Source organism: Plodia interpunctella, chromosome 10 (assembly GCF_027563975.2).
Source record: "Plodia interpunctella isolate USDA-ARS_2022_Savannah chromosome 10, ilPloInte3.2, whole genome shotgun sequence".
Classification (NCBI taxonomy): Eukaryota; Metazoa; Arthropoda; class Insecta; order Lepidoptera; family Pyralidae; genus Plodia; species Plodia interpunctella.
Window position 1 is genome coordinate 10,564,930 of NC_071303.1, and position 21,075 is coordinate 10,586,004.

The 21,075-nt window shown below is 35.0% G+C and overlaps 1 protein-coding gene across 3 annotated transcripts in view; it reads right to left on the reverse strand.

Annotated features, from left to right (window-relative positions):
• The window catches only part of LOC128673175 (uncharacterized protein), a 91,690-nt gene that overhangs the window by 57,636 nt on the left and 12,979 nt on the right, over positions 1-21,075 (reverse strand). The window contains exon 1 of one of the 3 annotated variants that reach the window (XM_053750842.2): positions 6,359-6,550. The exons of the other annotated variants lie outside the window; for them this stretch is intronic. Within the exon in view, the coding sequence (XP_053606817.1) occupies positions 6,359-6,425 (67 nt within the window). The 5' untranslated portion in view covers positions 6,426-6,550. Of the gene's footprint in view, positions 1-6,358; positions 6,551-21,075 lie in introns of those variants that run through there. 3 annotated transcript variants of the gene reach the window in all.

Sequence of the window (21,075 nt, forward strand, 5' to 3'; positions counted from 1 at the left end):
AAGTGTTGACATAAAGTTTTAAATTGTTGACAAGAGTTTTCTCTTCATGAGAAGAGAATATGTATGTGAATATTTTCCTTACACTGAATTGCAATAATAGGCATAAACAAACATTACATAAAAATAAAACACCATTGTACAAAAACGAATCATGACAAGCTGAAATATTAAATTTTTCTAACGCTATCCTGGGATGATCCACATATGAGACAAGTAATGAAAATTAGTATTTTGCAAACTCCTCATTGGGATAACCTATTTCTGTCACGATTACAACTTTTTATTTTATAAATTAGAGTATATGTTTTGACTTTAGTGGTCATTATCTCAATAATTAGGAATCAACAAACTAAATGTCTCAAATTCGTATTTTAATCAATTTAAAAACTTTTATGATGAAAACATGTTATAAAGCGTTTATACAGTATATTAACTGAAAGATTCTCATACGGTTATTGGACTCGAAGTAGTAAACAAACTGATAAACTTAGAACATATATACATAAAAAACCCTTACACAAACATCTAAATTGGTGATAAGACAAAACTGGCTTATTTTAAGTAATAAAATAAATTGTGACTCAGTTCATGATCTTCAAACAAGTTGACTTTAGACCATCACAGTCCTATTAAAAATCGTCATCACCTGAGCATTTCCGGTAATGACTAAGTTGATTCGCCTCTAATAACATAATTGCAATGATGATATCATGAAATCAAGAGTGTCAAACGCAACATGCTATATTGATATGTGTGTAATTGATAATTATGAATAATATAATTAAGATCACATCAGAAAGAGATAAGCAGATTGGCGACAAAGAAATCATTTTATTTCATCGGAAGACTTGGAGTATACAAACAAAAACAAGATAATTACAGGATTAGAAACATCCAAGTTAATAACAAGTTTTCACAAATAGAAACAGATTATGACAAAAGTTACTCTAGACATAAAAATAAACAAGTAATCATTGTTTTACATTCAGGCATTAAGTTTACAGTATTCTAAAATCCTGGTTACTTAAATAGTGTAAATAATGTAGTTAATTAAATTAGTAAAAGAACCAAATAATTTATTGCATAGAATTAAAGTTTAATCTCTTGTAATTTTTGAGGTTATCATTGGCTATAAAAGTATATCATTTCAAAGTCACATTTCGGGTATCAATGACCGTACAAAACTATTGTTGCCAATCTTGATCACGTCCATCACACAAACGATGACATTACACAAGATCAATGTCATTTTAGCGAAAACAAGACGTAGCATTTATTATCGAAATATAGAAGGAAAAAAATAATATATTCGAAATACATATAGAACAGCAAATACAAATATATTTGTGCAAAGTAATTCCTATTATTTTTTCATTATATCTTCCGTTACAAAGATAATGAAGGCGAAATAAAATTATCAGAGCATAGAACATAAAACTTGTCAGTAATTTGCACCTATCGTCATAAAATTTACGAGTATTACTGTTAAATATTTAAATGCATAAATACGACCAGGTTCTAACATGGCTACAACAAGATGGACTAACTCGTTTGATGCTGTAGCTGTCGTGTAAACATCTGCAGGAAACCGACCCCCTAAAGCTATCCTTATGCCAGCTCCACACTATCGCCAAATAGATTGCCAAACATGGCGGTTTCGATGTATAATACTGGTTTTTCCTTGCGGCAAAAGAAGCTTACATTCAAACTGCTCAATACTGGCGTCACCATCTGTCTGAGTTCACGGATAGTGTGGAGGGGCTATCAGATTGAAGAGAATCGATAAGACCCTTCAAAGCAGTTCGGTGATTCGGTGTAGATGTGTTTTAAACACCAATAGAATTTCGTTGATTAAATTTAAATTAAATTCGAATTTGAATTACGAGATTCTATTAGTGTTCACCACACGCACAGCTGTTGTGGACAGGCCCTAAGTAACCATCTAGCAGACGACACGATACTCGACGCCTTATCGAGATACTCGAAGACGGCACGAGTCTTTACAAGGCTTATGAATTAACATTTTTAGGGTTCAATAAAAAAAATAAAAAAATAACCTTGACCGGTATTTCAATTATCAATTCAAATGATAGTTTATTTCAAATCAATCACTTTGAAACGTCAAAAGATACACAGTAAAGTTGGTTTGTAAACAGAATAGAAATAAAACGTTTTGTTTCTAGGTTTTACTTTATATTTGTGCTTTTCTAAATAGGTTTACATACAACAGGAATCGAATACATTCACTGAATGCTCTACTAACTTTGCAAGGCTGGAGTCGTTGGGCCACGAAACACGCGAATATCCACGATCGAGAGCGCAAGGTACTGGTTTGCATAGTATTGCAGTAAGTATAGATAGTAACACTGAGTATCCGAGCAAGGATATCCAGGTACACGCGTTATAGATATTTAGATGACATCATCTAAGTATGCGAAAGGGCAAAAATTACGGTTTACAAATCATAGACTCAGGTTTAATCTACGTCTAAGAAATAAATATCTTCTGCGGTCGTAATATTTGTTAGCTCATTTTCATGGCCACAGCGAAGAAGGTTGTAGCTAGACCAGACGCAATCGGCCCCGCTGGTTGTCTACGCTTGAGTAAACTTGAATTTTATGACTTTTCTAGGTTTTTCTAGTCTTTGCCTGCTTTTAGACTGAGTGGATCTTTACTTGCACAAACATTAAAGGATTAAAACTTATCTAGGAAGTAGAGCTTCCACTGCTGTTGTTGGCATACATTAAATGTTAGTTATAATGTCTAGAGGTACCCGCTAAACGTAATGAATGTGATGACTTCGAAAAGGAAACAGACAAACACAGTCTCAGTGTTCTAAGTCCATATATCGATTTTAATAGTGCAAATCGATTTATTTACAACAACGTCTACTACGTTTGTGATAATTTGATCAAAATTGGTAGTAGGAACTGAACCATCAATAAATCGCGTTTTGTTCCATCAACTAATACAAATAAATGTCTGATGCTAAGAGATAACATATGTTTAATGATTTTTTCCGTAAAAGTATTAAGTAGAACTATATTAAAACTTTATAAGAACTAAACTGCATTTTTTATTATATGTGTATTTATATTAATTTGATCTTTCAGGATAACAATTCATTAGAACTGGCAACAAAAACGCATATTAGTCAAATAACAGTGTTGTTATTGTTTATGTCTAGCAGATTACACTTTTATCGCATGCATCCATCACGATAACCAATCAATCGTTCGAGAATATCCTCGCACTTATATTTAGACTGTAAAATTGAGTTCATCGTTCCGACTTCCTTGTTTCATTTGGTCTCTGTGCCCAGTTCTGAGATATGAATTCTCTTTCTATAATATGTACTATATGTGTCTTATCATTTCAAAAAAGACATGAATGACGTCAAAGATAATACTTTGTCAGTCAGTAGCAACGTACTATTGCTCACAAATGTGAACTGGTTGACTAGCAAATTTTTAAGTGTATTGTGATTCTCAGATTTCGACGTAGAAGAGGCATAACAAAACAAAACTTCATGATTACCAATTATAATCACAAAATTTTGTTCCTTCACGGAGCTCTTATATTCCTTTGTTATCGTGTTGTATCGTGTTGTGTTGTATCATAATTCTCATTTATCTCTTTTGTGCAAATTTATCAAATCTTATACCTTATGCATTGTTTGCTCCCTCAACAATGTCATCTGACCAAGTAGTGTTTTGTTTCGATTATCTCGTTTTGACATTATGAACGCGATGGAAACCTAATAAAGAACGAGTAACGTAATATCAGCTGGTCCGGTCAAGGTTGATCTTGTTTGAGGCGGCGCGGTTACATCATTGGTTACACTGCGCTGTTAGCCGACTTTGAAAAAGAAGTTTGTTATCATCATACGACAAGGTGATTCATGCCATGGATGTATGGCAAATTTCTGTTAAATTTAATTTCACACAAAAAACATAATAATCATAATTAGCCTTTTTAATATTATTTTTAATCTATTATTCTAATTGCTGTTGAATTATTGATGACAAATATTGACTGAAGAAAAAAAAATTAAATCCTTTTTAAGTCATTGAATTTTTATTTTGCAAGCTAGACGAATGACTTCCGCTAGATTAAAACATATAGGTAGTGATTGTAGTAAATTATTGTAATTAAATTAACGACAGTAGTGATTATAAGGGTCAAAAGTGAAACTGACAAGTTACAGCGCAGTTGTGATAAACTTATGTACAGAACTAATGATTTATAAAGTCATTATTTATACCGATACTATATTAAGTCTAACAATCGCGATTTAAAACCAAATCCATGATCGAAAGGAGACTAGAATGCATCCATGAACGATTACTTTAATATACCACAACAAGAAAACCATGTACTCTGAAACATGCAAATTGTTTACGCACCTGTGTTTCTATCACAAACTCACGAGTACGAAACGTGAACATATTCAATAATTAAAGTTTATTCAGCAGAACATTCTTATTTAATGACTACAGGAATTACATTCAAGTTTGCGGCTGGACCTATAGACAATAAGGACGGTCAGATAGTTCTCGTAATGCGCTCGGAAGAGAGAGAGAGAGCTTCCGTAAGGTTTCAGAAGTGACGACTTGGTTTTGAGAAACTACGTATTTATTGTTTTGATAATGATTCTCATGAGAAGCGAAACATTACCATCTACTAATTATACTGTTTACATAATATAATGAAAGTCGTATGTTTGTGTGTTTATCACAAATTGACGGCTAACAGATAAGACGCAGTATTGGTTCTAGCAACGCAAACATACGAATATCGCTCACATACAGATAATTACTAAGGGAAATTAAGATAAGGGGTAAAACGATATGTTTAAAAGAGATAATGCTATAAGAAATAAAGACGATCATGTTATGAAATGAGTTCTAGGAATGCCTTTGAGCAATGCAAGCATAAGAAAAGGTGCAAAGGTTGAATAAAAAAAAAAAGAAAGCAGATCATGAATGTAACAAAAATGACGTAGTAAGAACATGATCTGATAAATCATTGAAAAAATAGCTAGCTGTAATTTGTAGATCACACCTGTTAATGGTATACGTTTAAAGATTATATAAGGCAAGGTAAAGAAGAATACCGAATATCATGATCTCGGATATAATAGAGAAGAAGAGGAACAAGATCTTCTGGAAGGAAGCCATGAATAATGATGATAAAAGTAACGATTACAGTAAGTGAAGTAAGCAAGTAACTGTTGAAGTGAAGTTCATTTTACTAGTTCAAATTCATATTGATTTTATACTCGGATGATGCTTAAAATGTAGAAATGCAGATTTTAAGATTATCAAAATCAAAACATTCCTTCAATAGATTTTGAGAGACATTTTCATGTAAATTTTTTTATTATATTTTTTTCAAAGCTACATACTACACGAGCAACTAGCAAGATTGTGATAAGTTCCATCAATGTTTTTTGTTTATTTCTCTATTGTGACAATAGAATATTTGCATAGTTTCTGCAATGCAATATTTTGTGTCCAACAGTACATCGTAAAGATTGGGTAATCACTTTCAGATAGTAACGTCAAGAAGATTCCAATTTGAAAACAACAACGCCAAACATTTTAAAAGACATACGTTTTATTCAACTGCGAACTATTGAAAGTACGTATCGTCCTTCGAAAGTGCATATTGATATACAATAAGAACCCTAGAATCAAGACAATAATGATTAAAGTTATCAGTTTGAACATTGGTTAACGATTCCAATATAGCATTGATATGCCATATTTGATGATAAATATTGATTGAAAAAGTGTAAAGGTTTCAAGTACTACAATAAAAACTTAGGTAGCACCCAATAAAGCATTGGTTTGCCATCGACACGCAAAGAAGAAGAATTACTACTGCAACGCTAAGGCTATTCGTTGAAAGTAGATATACATCAAAACAGAAACTTGTAGATTTAGATTAGAGAGAAGAGAACAAGTACATCGAAACACTTGATAGACTTGTAAATAAATTAAGATAGTTCAGGTATTTTTTACACAACGGCGCAAGGTTTTTACGAAAGTTTGTTCAGGTTTAAGTATGCATTTTGTAATATATTTAATTCGGGAATAATTTATTTTACTTATTTTGCAAACCGGTGTCCTAAGTTAATTAGCAAAAAGAGAGACCGATGACTAGCAGTCGGATTAACTATTAAAAAAAATGAAATCCAAGTAAATAACCATAGATGGTCAATTAAAAAAAACTATATATGTAAACTATATTATGTAAAACGTGTAGGTCTAATTCATTTAGACCATTTGTACTCATGTTTTTGGCAAATAAATGTTTTCTTTCTTTCTTTATAGATGAACAGGAAAAGACATACCAATATCCTTTGTAGCAAGATGCCTCTGCTCCCCCTGGTGAGAATTTGTCCCGAAAACCTGCCCCATCTTGGTAACACAGCACTGAGATCACAACAACAACAATAACAATAAACGTTTGACAATCAGCTGATTGCTGCGCATACGTCACATAACGTGCGCGCGCTCCGGCGTACGGCGTAGTACTGAGTGAGCGGTGGTGATAGAAGACCGGTGGCCGATAAGCACCGTTTGGTCAATATTAATGGACGGCATCATTTGACTGCATCGGAAAATGGGAAATCTACTCGATCTTAGCTCTGCAATAAAACTGTCAACAGTGCCATGACTAAAACCAACAACGCGAACGACGACACAAAGAGTGATCTTTTCTTGATTTCTACACTCGGTATTCTGCTTCATGGGAATTTTGGGATAACACACGCTACTTAGCTTTCCTGACATTCCAACTGTTAATTCCAAGAATTAAACGTATTACCTTTATATCAAAATGGGACCGAAATTATCCCAAAACTACTGATAAACCACTTGGTAGTTTCAATTTAGCGTATAATAGTAATGACATTAGAAAATGGCGTTTCACAATAGAACCAGACGGACGGCTAGAGGTGACAACGATGATTCAACCAATGTACAGACAACAGCACATCAACCTACCCAAAATCTGTCGGTATTACCTTAGTAAGTTGAGATGCAGTTGACCGTATGTTGATTATAGCTCACTCGCATTGCTATGATCTGCGCAATAATGTAGCAATTTCTGATGTAATATGGCAAATTTACTGAAAACTATTAAAATTTAATTCTGCGCGGAATAACAAACTTAGGACAATGGGGAGAGAAGAGCAACATCCAACTGTTCCCGAACCAGCTGTTTCTCCTTGTGTTTTAATATATTTTAATTAGTCAGACGGACTTAGCAAACACACTTCAAGGACCGCAGAAAGTTCTGAAGTGAACCGATGTTCAATATTACGAAAATCCGATTTTGTAAGACTCATGGAATCCAGATTATATAAGATACATAATATGTGCACTTGTAAACAATACCATAAAAGCTGTGGAGGCTTCACTCAAGGGCGGTTTAAGAGAACCGCGTTTTTAGGAGGCTGTTTGATTGTTATTTTTTTCAACGACGTCAATGGACGATCGTCAGAATGCTAGTTTAGGGCTTAAAAGGAAACAAAAAATCATGCCAGACTGCTACACCGGAGGTTTCGGTTTTGATTGCCGTTCAGGTCAAAATGGAAAATTATCTTTTTCCAATTAACCTGCGGCTTGGGATGTAGTGTCCGAAGCCATAACAAAAGTCTCGAGAGAAGAATTTACGTTGGGGCTAAGTCAATAAATAAGATTAAAAATATATAAAACTTAGATAATATCATTAATACGAAATAAAACTCAATATACAATGAAATGGCACATTTTCCTGAAAAGTAGAATGAAATTAAGCTTGAATTACGCTCATTCACTGTCAGATTCACCTGATAAAATTTTATCCGTGTTTTATCAAGTTTCGCCACTTGAAAACAGAATTCGGGTCAAGTCATACTTGCGCAATATTAGATATGCATTTGTATTGACTTCTTCAAATTCAAAATTCTTTATTCAACTCAGGGTGACTTATTTACGTACTACGTATACGTACGTATATACTTGAAACTATGCCTACGCAAAGACGAAATTTTAAAAATTAACAATATCTTACATAGAAATAAAACTATGTGTAATAATACTTTATGTGAAAAGTGTTTTAATCAAATTGAAAGGGTTCTGAAACAGTGGCAAGTTTTGCTTGAATACCAATCTTATCAAAAACAACCGTAGATAGAAAGCCAATGATAGAGTAATTTGCCTTTACCATTAAAACCACCCCAATTGATACTAAATTATTCAGGTACAGTGTAAGAAGTTTTCAATGGCAGGAAATAAATGTTGGTCGATAAAAACCAATTGTTACCATACGAGTAGGATATGTCACCTTTGGAGAAGTGCACAAGGAGATGACGAATGATAATGATTTTTTCGAGAATAATCGCAAGTAAATCGATTCCAGAGCAGTATTATCAAGGCCTAGTCTTTGCAAAGCGGTTACCAAATGTGTAATTTATGAAATATTATGTTTTTCTTCAGAATTAAAAGCATTAACACACCTCATTCTTATAATACGCTGCTCTAGATCTCTGCAAACAAAGCGGTTCCCATTTCCCACCGCTTGCTCATTACAATAGCGCACTAGTGACATACGACGGCTTTGCTCGCACGACCTACTTCTGACTAATACCAACTGTATTTCACACTTGACAGTGTCTGGAAAGACATAATTACCAACGCATAGATTCTAAGCATAATATGAGAAAAAAGAAATAATCTTAAATATATTGAAAATAGACATGGGAAAATGTTAGGGCACTTGATACGTCACACTGCATTCTTTAGATATAACTAGGCTTTCATAGAAGGTAAGGTACTCGTAGAAGAAAGAACAAGGAAGACCAAGAGAGAGCTTGTAACGCAGCTACGCTTCGTTTGGAATCTCTTTCGATGTATTTCGCCTGCGCTGGCACATTTGGATCTACTGTCATAAATTTTAAAATTCGCTAAATCTAATTCCGCTCGAACACTTTGACGCGTAAACATTACGATCAAGCTAACGAGGCAAAAAGGTGGCCGTGATAAATTTATAAACATTAAATAAAATAATAAGAACAGACCCAATAAGGGTAAGTGCTCCATTTATTGTGAATATATATAACGTATCACCTAATCTCTATTTTAGATTTTTAATTTATATTTAATTGTTCTAGGTATTACCTTAAGTTTTATAATAAACTTACTTTACTACCTACTGCCTAGTGCCTATTTACTATCCAAGCCGCGATAAAACCCCGACATGCTACCACAGGCAAATATAAGAAAAGTGCAAAGCAATTAGCTATGGAGAGAGAGAGAGAGAGAGCAATAGTAGGACCACCACCGAATTTTTGGACGAGTGTGTTTTTAAAATACAACGAATGATAAACCGCGGGTAACACCGCGAGGTGTAGCTAGTTAAGTATATTAGTCACCTTCTTCACTATTATTTGTCTTATCATCTTCCTTCACAGGAAGCTAGCCGATTACAGTTCCCTGAAGGTACAAAACACATAGGTCTATGTAAACTAAACACACACACATATGTTTTTACACATGTCCAAAAACCGGGCTAAGCACAACTCGACACGAGAAATCGCTTCATTTAACACTTACTTGTGAAAAATACAATAAAAGTCAATTTCTTTCTGAACGGAAACGAAAACTCTTACGGTAAAAAATTATCATGTGGTTACATAGAACAGTTAGTTTTTGCGAAGACAAAAAGGTCACAAACTACTATGTCCTCGGAGAGTTAATAACAAGTATTAAATCTTTGTTACATGAACGTGACCTGATCAGGGTGAACAATTATCATCTTATCCCGTTAATCCATTGTGGGGTTGGTGACGTTGGTATATGGTCCAAAAAAATTATTGCACTATATAAAAAGGCTACGGATGAAGTCTGTTACGCAGCTTTTTCGTCACTTGCGCTTTGGAAGTCAGCCAGTATTAAATTTAGTTTTAAGTAATTTTTTTATGTCAAGAAGTGATGTATATCATCATAAGTTGAATAGAGAACACACTTCGTTATTTTTAGCAAAAACGCAAGATATACCTAGTATTTTGTTTCTGGGATTCAGAAGGCATAGTAGACACTGCACCTCTTGGCAGAAACTCTGATACAAGCAGCGTTGTGATATTTCGTCGGACACTTCCTCATCCGTTGAGCGTCGGAACCCAGGGTCCTCCAGGGCCTGGTAATATAACATCTGATTTGTATGACTACTAGGGATGACGACGACCGTGCGAATTGGAGATAAAAAGTGGGAAAGCGGACCTGGGAATCCTACGCTCAACGGAGGAGAGAGAGAGAGAATTATACAGTACAGAAAACTTTTCGTTACAGCTTCACGCTACCACATGGAGTGCAACGCGTACAGGTGACATAACACTCATCACTCACTAGATAACGCGTACCAACATCACGTTGCGACGCGCATGTCTTACCTAGAACAGACAAACACAGGCTCAGTATTATTTAGTCACAGTCTACACAACAGTTTAGCACGCTTATACTTTCTTATACAATATTTGAAACGCGTAATATGATTAAGTACCATTTTCCCATGAACTTAAGAAAGATATTACGTTTGTACTAAACGTTATCACGTATTCTATACTAATGTAAACCACACAAAGTCGACCACACAGAGAAGACCCACAGGATGCAATTAGCACCAGATACAGATCAGCTCAGTGTGATTTTCCTCGCGAACAATAGCTACTAGCGCCATCTACAAACGGGGTCGACGGAAATCGCTTTCCGGGATGGAGGCTTTCCGATCCGGACAAAGGGAATACGCGCTGAATATTGCTAAAGTATTTTACTTAGTATCGCCAAAGAAATGCTAAATATACACACAGAAAGAGCGTAGATGAACGGTGGCGTTTAGGGCGGAAGATAGGCTAAGGAGACCTTTATGAATCATTGCAGAAAATGGATCTCTACTTCGTCTTACTTATCAATGAATTATAAGACCATAAGAAAAATCTTGGGCCAGTCACAATAGAATTTAATGGTTATTCAATTTTAAAGATTATTTCGACTAAAACAAGTAACACTCGCAAAAGGAAATCCTCCAAAAATAGTTCCACGATCCAGGACACCCGGGCGAGCAGCTACCTGATAGCAGGCGATAAATTAAACCTACTGGCTTTTCCAATTTGGGAGCTGGTCCTACTGGTGACATTATAATTTATTACACGCGACACGTGTATGTACGGAATTTTGTAACGTGGAAAACATATGTTAATGTAACTGACAAGTTAATTAAAAATCTAAAATAAACATAATTCTACGAATTACATGTTCGTTCGTGGACATTTCTAATTTAATTATAACGTTTGAAAAATTAAGTCATTGTTTGCGAAACGCGTATTCGAGAATTTGCCATTTGTTATTTTGTAGGCGCTTAATACTATTCATAAATTGTACTATTTGGCAACTATTGGACTGTAATGGAAATTGCTAAAGTATATTTACATCGCCAAAGAAATGCTAAATTCATTTTAGCATACGGTATCACGAAACTAGCTTATAAAAAGAAAGAGATACCTATTTACTTTTTTTATGGCATTTATAGCAAAATAATACTATAAAAAACATTTTTCTATTTATCATTATTTATGATTAATTGGTATAATAATAGTTTGACCAGTAAAAGTAGCACATACAACAAAGTTATCCCATAAGCAAATGGATCTAATAAGGGTATTAAACTATCCCTTTAATGTCCTATTTACTACATATTTTACAGCTCAAACTTTATTCTTATTTACATTATATTTTGTACTTATAATGTATTATTGTATTATTACGAAACAGAAACAGGCGTAAAGAAACAAAAAACGAAGACAGGTATTTTTATCTAGGTTTCTCGATCGATGGTTTTTCGATATAGTTGTATCGCGAATCCGCTGTAATCCCATCAAAGCTCGAGGCCGTATCGCGCTGTGAATCGAAGTCATCACGATAGAGAATAACACACATAGCAACATACTGGAGCTTTATCGTCGTGTTTTTCCTGCGCATGCATTATTTCAGTGGTTGTAAGGAAGACACTACTACGCACATTACTGACGACCTCGGTGGCGCAGTGGTAAAGTGAGTGCTCCTGAACCCGAGAGGTCCCGGGTTCAATCCCCGGTCGGGTCATGATGGAAAATGATCTTTTTCTGATTGGCCCTAGTCTTGGATGTTTATCTAAATATGTATTTGTTATAAAAAAATAAGTTGAGTTAGTATCCCATAATACAAGTCTCGGACTTACTTTGGGGCTAGCTCAGTCTGTGTGATTTGTCCTAATATTTATTATTTATTATTTATTATTGTGACATCATTCTTATTGGCTATTAGTAAATAACCTGGAGAAAAAATAGATCTCAACTAATGGTTTACCGAGTTGTTGGCCACAGCTCTCGAAGGAGAGTGGACTGTACGGTTCTGAATAAGCTGTGGCCAATGACTGTGACGAGGGACAGTCACTGCAGCATTGCAGCACTGCTTCATAATGAATTTTAGCGGACATCCCGACTCGTAGTCGGTCTATTAACAAACCCAATACGCTTTTAATACCACATGTGTCTTGCAGTATATTTTCTTCTAACTTCGGTGGAAAAACAGCCTTATTAATTTTATTCCTAGAAAACTCTCAATTCCATCGGGAGCGGTATTTCTTATACGTTATTAGTCGCTACAGTTCAGCGGCTTACTAATAAGTGTAATTACTATAAAATATATTTTAAAAATGTTATTATTTTCTTGTAAAGATTATTGCTTATTTCGTGTGACTATATCTGTCATAAGGATAGGATTTATGTTATAAGCATTTTGACGTCTTTGTATTTTCAACAACTAGATGAATCGGGACTTATGGATTTATCGAGACATGTGTTTATAATGTGCTGATTAATCTTCAATTTCGAGTGATTTTCTTCCAATAATTAATATCGGATGAGATTAATGCAAATCACTTGTATTATTATCGGTCATTTTTCAAAATTATTGCATACAATAGCTGCCAGGATGCCTATGGAACTATAAATTAGCTTTTAAAATTTTCAGTTTTTATCTGTAAAACTAGTCTAGTCGCATTAACGTCTAGAACATAGGATTTAGTTTAACGTAGTGTAATTAAATGCTCCACTATTCGTATACCAACCCTAATAGTATAGAACTGAGCCGAGGAGCGTCGAACCTATTCCTGTAAAAGGATTTCAGCTCGTAGGGTTGTCACATCGGTGTGTTCTCACTATTTCCATCGAAAATTAGTTCCATGGAACTAGTGAGAACTTTTTTCTCAGTAGTTCCATTGACGCTTCAAAGTCAATACTGTTAAAAAAAAATCTCACTAGTTCCATGGAACTATTTTCACATCCAATGTTTCCTAAATCTTCCTGTCTTGTAAGTTGTAATGGTCCAATTTATCTTTCAAGGGCATAGAGAAAACTACGCCTAGCGTGTATATGAAGAGAGCCGTGGATGTACTGTGCTGAGCATGTACTCAGCGCATTAAAAAATAGATAAAAATCATTAACACCCTTTTTTTCCCATTACTGGGAATATGACTCTCTTATTTAACGGATTAGAATATATTGGTAACACGATAACAACAAACAAAATAATTCCTGAAAACACAAAGTAAACAAAAGTAGAGATCCCTTTTCTTCGCATAAATGTTTTATCCTAATTTAATTTAGCATAACGAGTTAGGGCTTATATTTTTGACATAATAATATTTTGACATACTTGTTTTTTGGCATACCTTTTCAATAAGCATAATTATAGTTTAGGATAATGTATTTTACCATAATTTTTATTTGCATAAAGCTATAGTGTAGCAGTAGGTTAGGGTGCGGCGGGGTGGCCCTTGGGCCACCCAGCCGCCTATATGTTTTGGAATATGATGCTTAAAAATTGTTATGCTTATGGTAGGTATGCGTAAAAAAATTGTGCCTAAAACATGCCAAATTAATATTGTGCTTAACTATTATTATGAGAAGTAAAAGTAGTACATACAAGGGAACCAAAAAGTAATGTCTACCAACCCTAAAATATAACTCGCACCCTCATCCTCGACGGGGGCTAAGTGATGAAACCAGACACTGAAAAAACCGTCTGGTTCAGACAATACATAACACCGCTAAAACAGATAGGCACCTGCTCTTGGCAATACTTAGTCGAGTTGGAAACTAGACAGGTGCACACGTATAGAATTATATTTTATCTACTCTTATTATTTACATGATTTCTGACGTCACCACTGCGTAATTGGAAAAGGAGGGTGATAAATATCCATAAGACGTTTTTATGCGGGTATCTCTTATACTTGTACACTTCCTTCCGACGTAATTATGTTAGCTGATACATGCAATTCATGTTAACGATGTAACATTTTAGTCCAATTTGTAAACAAAGAAACAAGTCAATTGAGTATCGCAAGATACTGACAGACACTATAAATATAAATAAATATATTAGGACAAATCACACAGATTGAGCTAGCCCCAAAGTAAGTTCGAAACTTGTGTTACAGGATATTAACTCAACGATACTATATTTTATAACAAATACATATATAAATAAACATCCAAGATCCGGGCCAATCAGAAAAAGATCATTTTCCATCATGACCCGACTGGGGATCGAACCCGGGACCTCTCGGTTCAGTGGCAAGAACCTTACCACTACGCCACCGAGGTCGTCAGAAACAAAGACTGAGACACTGAGACAGCAGAAACAAAAATCTTGCAAAAATAGAACAAATAAATTTTTTGGAAATCTTTCCGAATGTGGCGTAGATTCTCACTAATTAGAGAAATAGTAAGCTGACCAAAATAAATGAAACAAGTCAGCGTCACTTGTCTAAAAATGACTTCTTTGTTCGTTTCTCGGAAAATAATGTTATGAAATTATTTTATTTTTAACACAAGTTTCAAAATATCTTTTATTGACGTCTAAGGTTTTACATCGCCTCTCGAGCCCAATTTAAAAGGAAGTGGCGCAAAAACCCCCAATTTATTTCCAGAGACATCAATAAACTAAACAATCACCTAAACATCACCAAAACACATAGTAAACAATGAGGCACCACATGCTCTGAGATTCTGTCATTTATCAGACACATTGCGAGATAAGAACGATATTCAAAGATGTTCCAAGGTCGAACCGACTTGACCTTTTAATACATTATCAAGTAACAATTTCAATTTCACCAGTATTTATTACTATTTTCTGCCGCCACATAGACTGCATGGAGGTGCACCCTATTGTGGGTGGGTAAGTTAAGCATATAGTTGCCTTATCTATACCTATCTATACTAATATTAGTTATTTATTTATTCTTCCGGAATATCAATCCAAAAGCTAAATATCTGAAAGTTACATCGCTCAATGCGATCGTGTTGAAAAAGTTGTCAAAACGAAAAAAGTTAACCAGATCGTTATATCAGGCGGTTCGACCGGAAATTGCGATCGAATGACGACTTGCAAACCAATCTCGTATCTTTGCCATATCGATGGACACTACCACTGCTCGACGCGTAAGCGCATCGAGTACGATAGATCATGCAGGGCACACGACTACCCCGGTCTAACTTTAAGAAGTACAACGTTGATTCGAAAAGTGCCGAGAAGAAGCGCTGTGAAGATTTTCAAGTTTTTATACAATATTTTCATTATTGCACGCTGTAACTACAGTACACTGTGACAGAGAATGAGAGGCAATTTTATTGCGACAAGCGGCGAATTAATGCCCGAATGTGGTGCTTCATTTAATGTCTTGTTCGTTACTTTGTCAACAAGAAGAATGTTCTAGATTTACGAGCTCTCCGACCTAATCACTGAAGAAGTAAGTAATTGTTTTATTGTTCACTGTTATTAAAACCCAATATTTTTTCCAGTAGGTAGGTATATGAAATATTGATGATCTTCATATATTTTGAATATAATTAGCGTCATTGTGATAGTCAGTCAGTTTGATGTCTTATTCTAAACATCAGTTTCACACTTTTAATTACATCTTAAAAGACAAATTAAAATATGTCGATCATTGGAAGCTTCAAACGATAGCTCATAAAGAAATCTTTTAATTTTTTTTGTAAAGCAACAACACCATCTACGCAACATCACCGTCTGGCAACTACGAAACAAAACAAATTCAATTCCACAATCAAATCTTTGTAAAAGACACCCAAGACCGCCTCGTTATTTCGCCGGTTTACGAGATACCAGCACTCACACAAGAAATAAACAGTGAAGTGGTCACCATACTCATATAAAAGAATTGTTTGAGGATATAAAATACAAAGAACGTCCTCTGTTCTTTGTAAAATATTTTACTATCAATGAAGATCTAGATTTATAGGGATATAAATCGTAGACAACAAATAAGTGTCTCGTGAAAGTAAGTATTGTTCTTCAACCCTGAAGGGTCATGTGTAACTTTTTATTAATATGACTCCTAATAATTTATACCACATTATATAATCTTTTAATTTAATTAATCTGAACAATATTCACTTTAGTAATTAAAACTGCATCGTGACGTGATGCGTGTCAAGCACGCCGTAGATTGAACGCGCTAGGCGTGTTCACTTGATACATTTAGCAAAACAAAAGAGTTTATGTTTGTATAATTTTCTGTAAATACATAGCCAGCAAAATATAGGTAAAACTCAAAATATAAAGAAGTCCTCTCTCACACCATTCAAATGGGTTAACTTATTATAAGATAAATCTCATTTATGAAGGGTTCATCATCAAGAATGCTCCTAAAAATGCCTGTGTAAATTGCGTAAAATGAACATGTCTCACGGTCTCTTCCAGCCCAGAGTGCATGCAACAATATGTGCATCAGAAATAGCGTGCTGCCAGCCGGCGCAGACCCACAAGGCCGCTTATTTTCGCTACCGGTCTAGATTCTTGAAACCGTATCATGTTACGTACGCTACTATTATTTTTCTTACAGTAGGTAGGTAGCAGTAAATTTTCTCTTATTTTTAAATATTTAGCATACCAAGACACCTTTAGCCTTTTTTGAAAATAGCTTTGTCTATTGTCTTTGGCTAAATAACAATACACGCGGTATATTTGTGAGGCGTAAGTAAACAAATACGAAACTTGAAATTGGTACATAAGTTATTCAAATACGTTTAAATTTGTTATTACCAAGGTATTGGCGAAAAGTATAAAAAATTCTCGTTTTGAAAATTGAATATGTTTCGACAGACGGTTCAATATAAATAAATAACAATGTTCCAAAGCAACATCTCGTCTCATCATTCCCAACAATGTTTTGATTGACGTCTTTTGGCATCGATATGACCAAATCCCTTAATATCTGATACTGTTCCTTCCCAACTGGTTCCGAGACTTCGCCCCCAGTGACCTTGACTTTCATTGATTGGCCTCGACCTTTGCTTCGCACCGGCTATCGACGGACGTGTGACCAAAACCTATTATTATTGTGTACTCAACTAATGGTCATTGCTATCGAAATAGACCCAAATTATGCCAAACTTATAATCTAGATCTACATTCACTTGTTGTTAGGGTTCCGTGTTGGGATATAAAAGTTTACTTTTGTCTGTCAAGAATCTGTTTTAAAGTAAAAGTATTTCACTCTGACTTGGACATGAAACAGACTTAACTTGAGAGGTAAATTAAAGTGTGTATAGTTCCCCTTTTAGTTTTTATCAACTTTATGGTGCTCTCAAAAAATAAACTTCCGTCCTAGACACTGCCTTCATTTATCTATTTACTTTTAGAATCCATATTCTTCTATCTTCTATATACAAATTAAGATTTACAAGGGAAGTTCAAAAGAGGAAAGGAAGAATGAATTTGATCCAACACCATGTCCTATTTAATATATTCCAAGAAAAGTAAAGTAAGCAAAGAATGAAATCAGTTGAGTTAAGTTAGCAACAGCAGCGGTGCGCTTCCGTTTTCTGGTAGATTTGGCGGCACGACACCGCAACACGCCACATTGAAAATAGCTCGTCGATTTCTTATGAAACAGCCGCTGTTCATAAGTTCCTAATGCCTTATTAAATATATTGCGAATACACAGGAAACTTTTATTTATTTAACAATGTCTTCAGAGAATTGGAATTAATAGGAAAGTAAGTACATAGCCCTCTGAATTTGCTGTGTATTTCAAAGGGAATAAAACATTTTGTATTAAGAACCTAAATCCTCGTCAATCAAGATGAATGAAACGAACCCATACAACATTGACTTCCTCAGCTTTGTTACAAAATATGTATGTCCACTAGCTGATGAGAAGCTAGCAGCAACTTGTCAGTCAGTATTCAAACTTCACGCTTTGTACGTACGATCGAGGGAGAGACAGGAGATCCTATAATACCTCAAATATGAAATCCTGAAATTAACTTAACCTGCAAGGCCGACCGAGCTGCCGTTAACTATGGAGTGCAATAAGGTCGAAATTTGCATATCCTGCATCGCTCGCCGTGCACGCACGGGTGAGGTACGTTTACGATACTATCGATTGTAGTATTTGCTATTTTTAGAGAAGCGGTTAAGCCTTTTATGATAGACGACTAGCAAGATGAAAGACGGTGAGTAAATAAAAAAGTCAGTTGACAAGCTAGCTATCGATAGCTACAATATGAAAGTAAAAGATATTCTAAAGAGTTTCTAGTGTTTCTAGGAAGAACTAATTCATATTCTCTCCATACGATATAAGTTTTATTACGCTTCTGATCATACTTTTCCGCTAAATTACTGTCACTGCGCTGTTAGTTTGGTGATGTGCCAAATCGCAATTGATGTTTTGACGCAAACGCTCCAGTGGTTAATACACCGTTTTACGATTTATATTTATCACTTTTTTGGAGCAGGTATGACATTTAAATACAAGCTTTGTTTACACACTTGTCATCACTATTTTTGAGGCAGACAAAGAAGAAATCTCGCAAACAGACTAGAGATGAGTTTACGCCCGGTATTTTCCCAGATTTTTCCCAAGCAGTCCGACGCAAACACATTTTCCGACGTTTTGGGGAGACACTGGTAGTAAACCCATCTACGCCAAACACCTGCGAAAGCAACCCAATTTCACTTACAGCGTAAAATGTTTATTACGTACGCGGTGCAGACGATATGAACAAACTTTACTTTTGTTGTACCTAAATGCAACCTGCACTTTGGGAGACGTTTATGTGAAGCACAAAAATACGTAACAATTTTATACTACCTAATACTCGAAAGAATAAAATTATAACATTACATTTGCATAACATTTTGTACCAACAACCAAATCCGAAAGCCAGTCTGATTAGTTACACAGTCAAAAGGAGGATATGGTGCTTATCGTCAGGAGTCTGAAGACCTTGCAAAGTGAAGGAGGAAAAGTAGGAATGCCTGGGCTCCGACGCCCTATGGCTGAAAAACACTCAGGTGAAAAAAAGTCTGTAAGTATCGCACAAAAATTAAGAACTTTGAAGTCAAATATTAGAATTTCTCTACGGAGTCTGCGACGCCTAAAGCTAGCATACATGGAATGGATCGGCATTTCCCTTCTTGAAAACACTTAATACAATCAGCGTAATTAGGCTCCTTCCTTCCTTTTGTAATTGCCTTACACCGCGATAGAATCCATCGCTATCTGCATGTTAATATTTCATTTGTCCCGATTCATCACGATCCACGACCGTATCGCGCTAATTAACATTTTATACGTCATTTTATTCGATACTGATACCGTTTCAGTTGATAACATTTTAGCATTAATGGTCCAATTACTTTGTTGTTACTAGTCTTTTTAATGGTCAAGGGTTGATAAAAAACAATTATATCACCCCCTATAATGTATGCAAAATTATTCTGTAAGCTGTATATGTTACGAGTATTTGCTACTTCCGAAATGATAGAGAGAAAACACGTATTATAACGCCTGGATAATTAAAAGTCACGAAGCCAAAGAAGGTTCTCTGATATTTTGGAAAAGGATAAGTGACAGCAATTGGGAGAAACGTTTGCCTAGCGGTAGGCTATTAGGTTAATTGAAAAAATAAACATAGTTTATTCTCAGAAATTATTACAAAATCGGAACAGGCCGAATCAAAAATATTTTCATGTATCAGAACTCCTCGACACAGAGCAAACTAAATTAACGTAAATGGCGGGAAACTGAAACTTCCACAGTGGAGCTAACAAGCCGATGTCTGAGCACTCATCGAAGTCACAATTCAACTTGTCAATGCACAACTTGGAACTAATAATTGAGCTGATATTCAAAATGTTACACATTCAATGTGGCTAGCGACTCCGTGGAGAAAGTTCACGAAATGAGATGAACTAACCGCTGCAGTCTGGGGAAATCGTTAAAATTTTGAATTGTCTCTATTATTATGAGTTCATGATAATCGCCGGTCATTTGATTGCAAATATAAAATAACTTTGTTAACTGATTGGTTTATACAAAACATAACAGGTATAATGTATCACCTTATTGTTGAATTGAATTGAGTGAATCAACGTGACTCAACTTTTTGACTTTGAGTCCATTATACAGGTGCCCTGTACCTGCTTCTTGCAATCTACTCGATAATCATCAGGACTCAAATCGTGAATTTATATATAACAAACAGCCACAAATTCGTCGGAAACATGTACGGTTTAGCAACACACTCCAACCTTGCACATCGTAATTTGCACAAACATTAATATATTTGCGTGCGGTATATTTGTTCTCGTTTGCAAATACATATCAACAAATTTGCAATACAATCGTCATTTATGTTATTTGGAATTCTTTTTGTTTTTCTTTAGTATTACACTAAAAATCATTCGAATTATTTTGTTTTCAAATGTCATAAATTTGTCAACTTTATTCCTAGATTCATCTTTCGTCTACAACAATTGGATGCAACCAATTCTTCGAAATAACTTGAAATATCTTTTCAAAGTTTTCAAATTCTGCCTCTAATTATCATTTCAGTAGATATATCACGCTCTTGTCAAAATATCCTACCGCTAGACAAAAGTTTGATTGACATTTTAAAGTGCTTTTTGAATAAATCTTGGTCGTGAATAGAGCCATTTTGCTTCATAT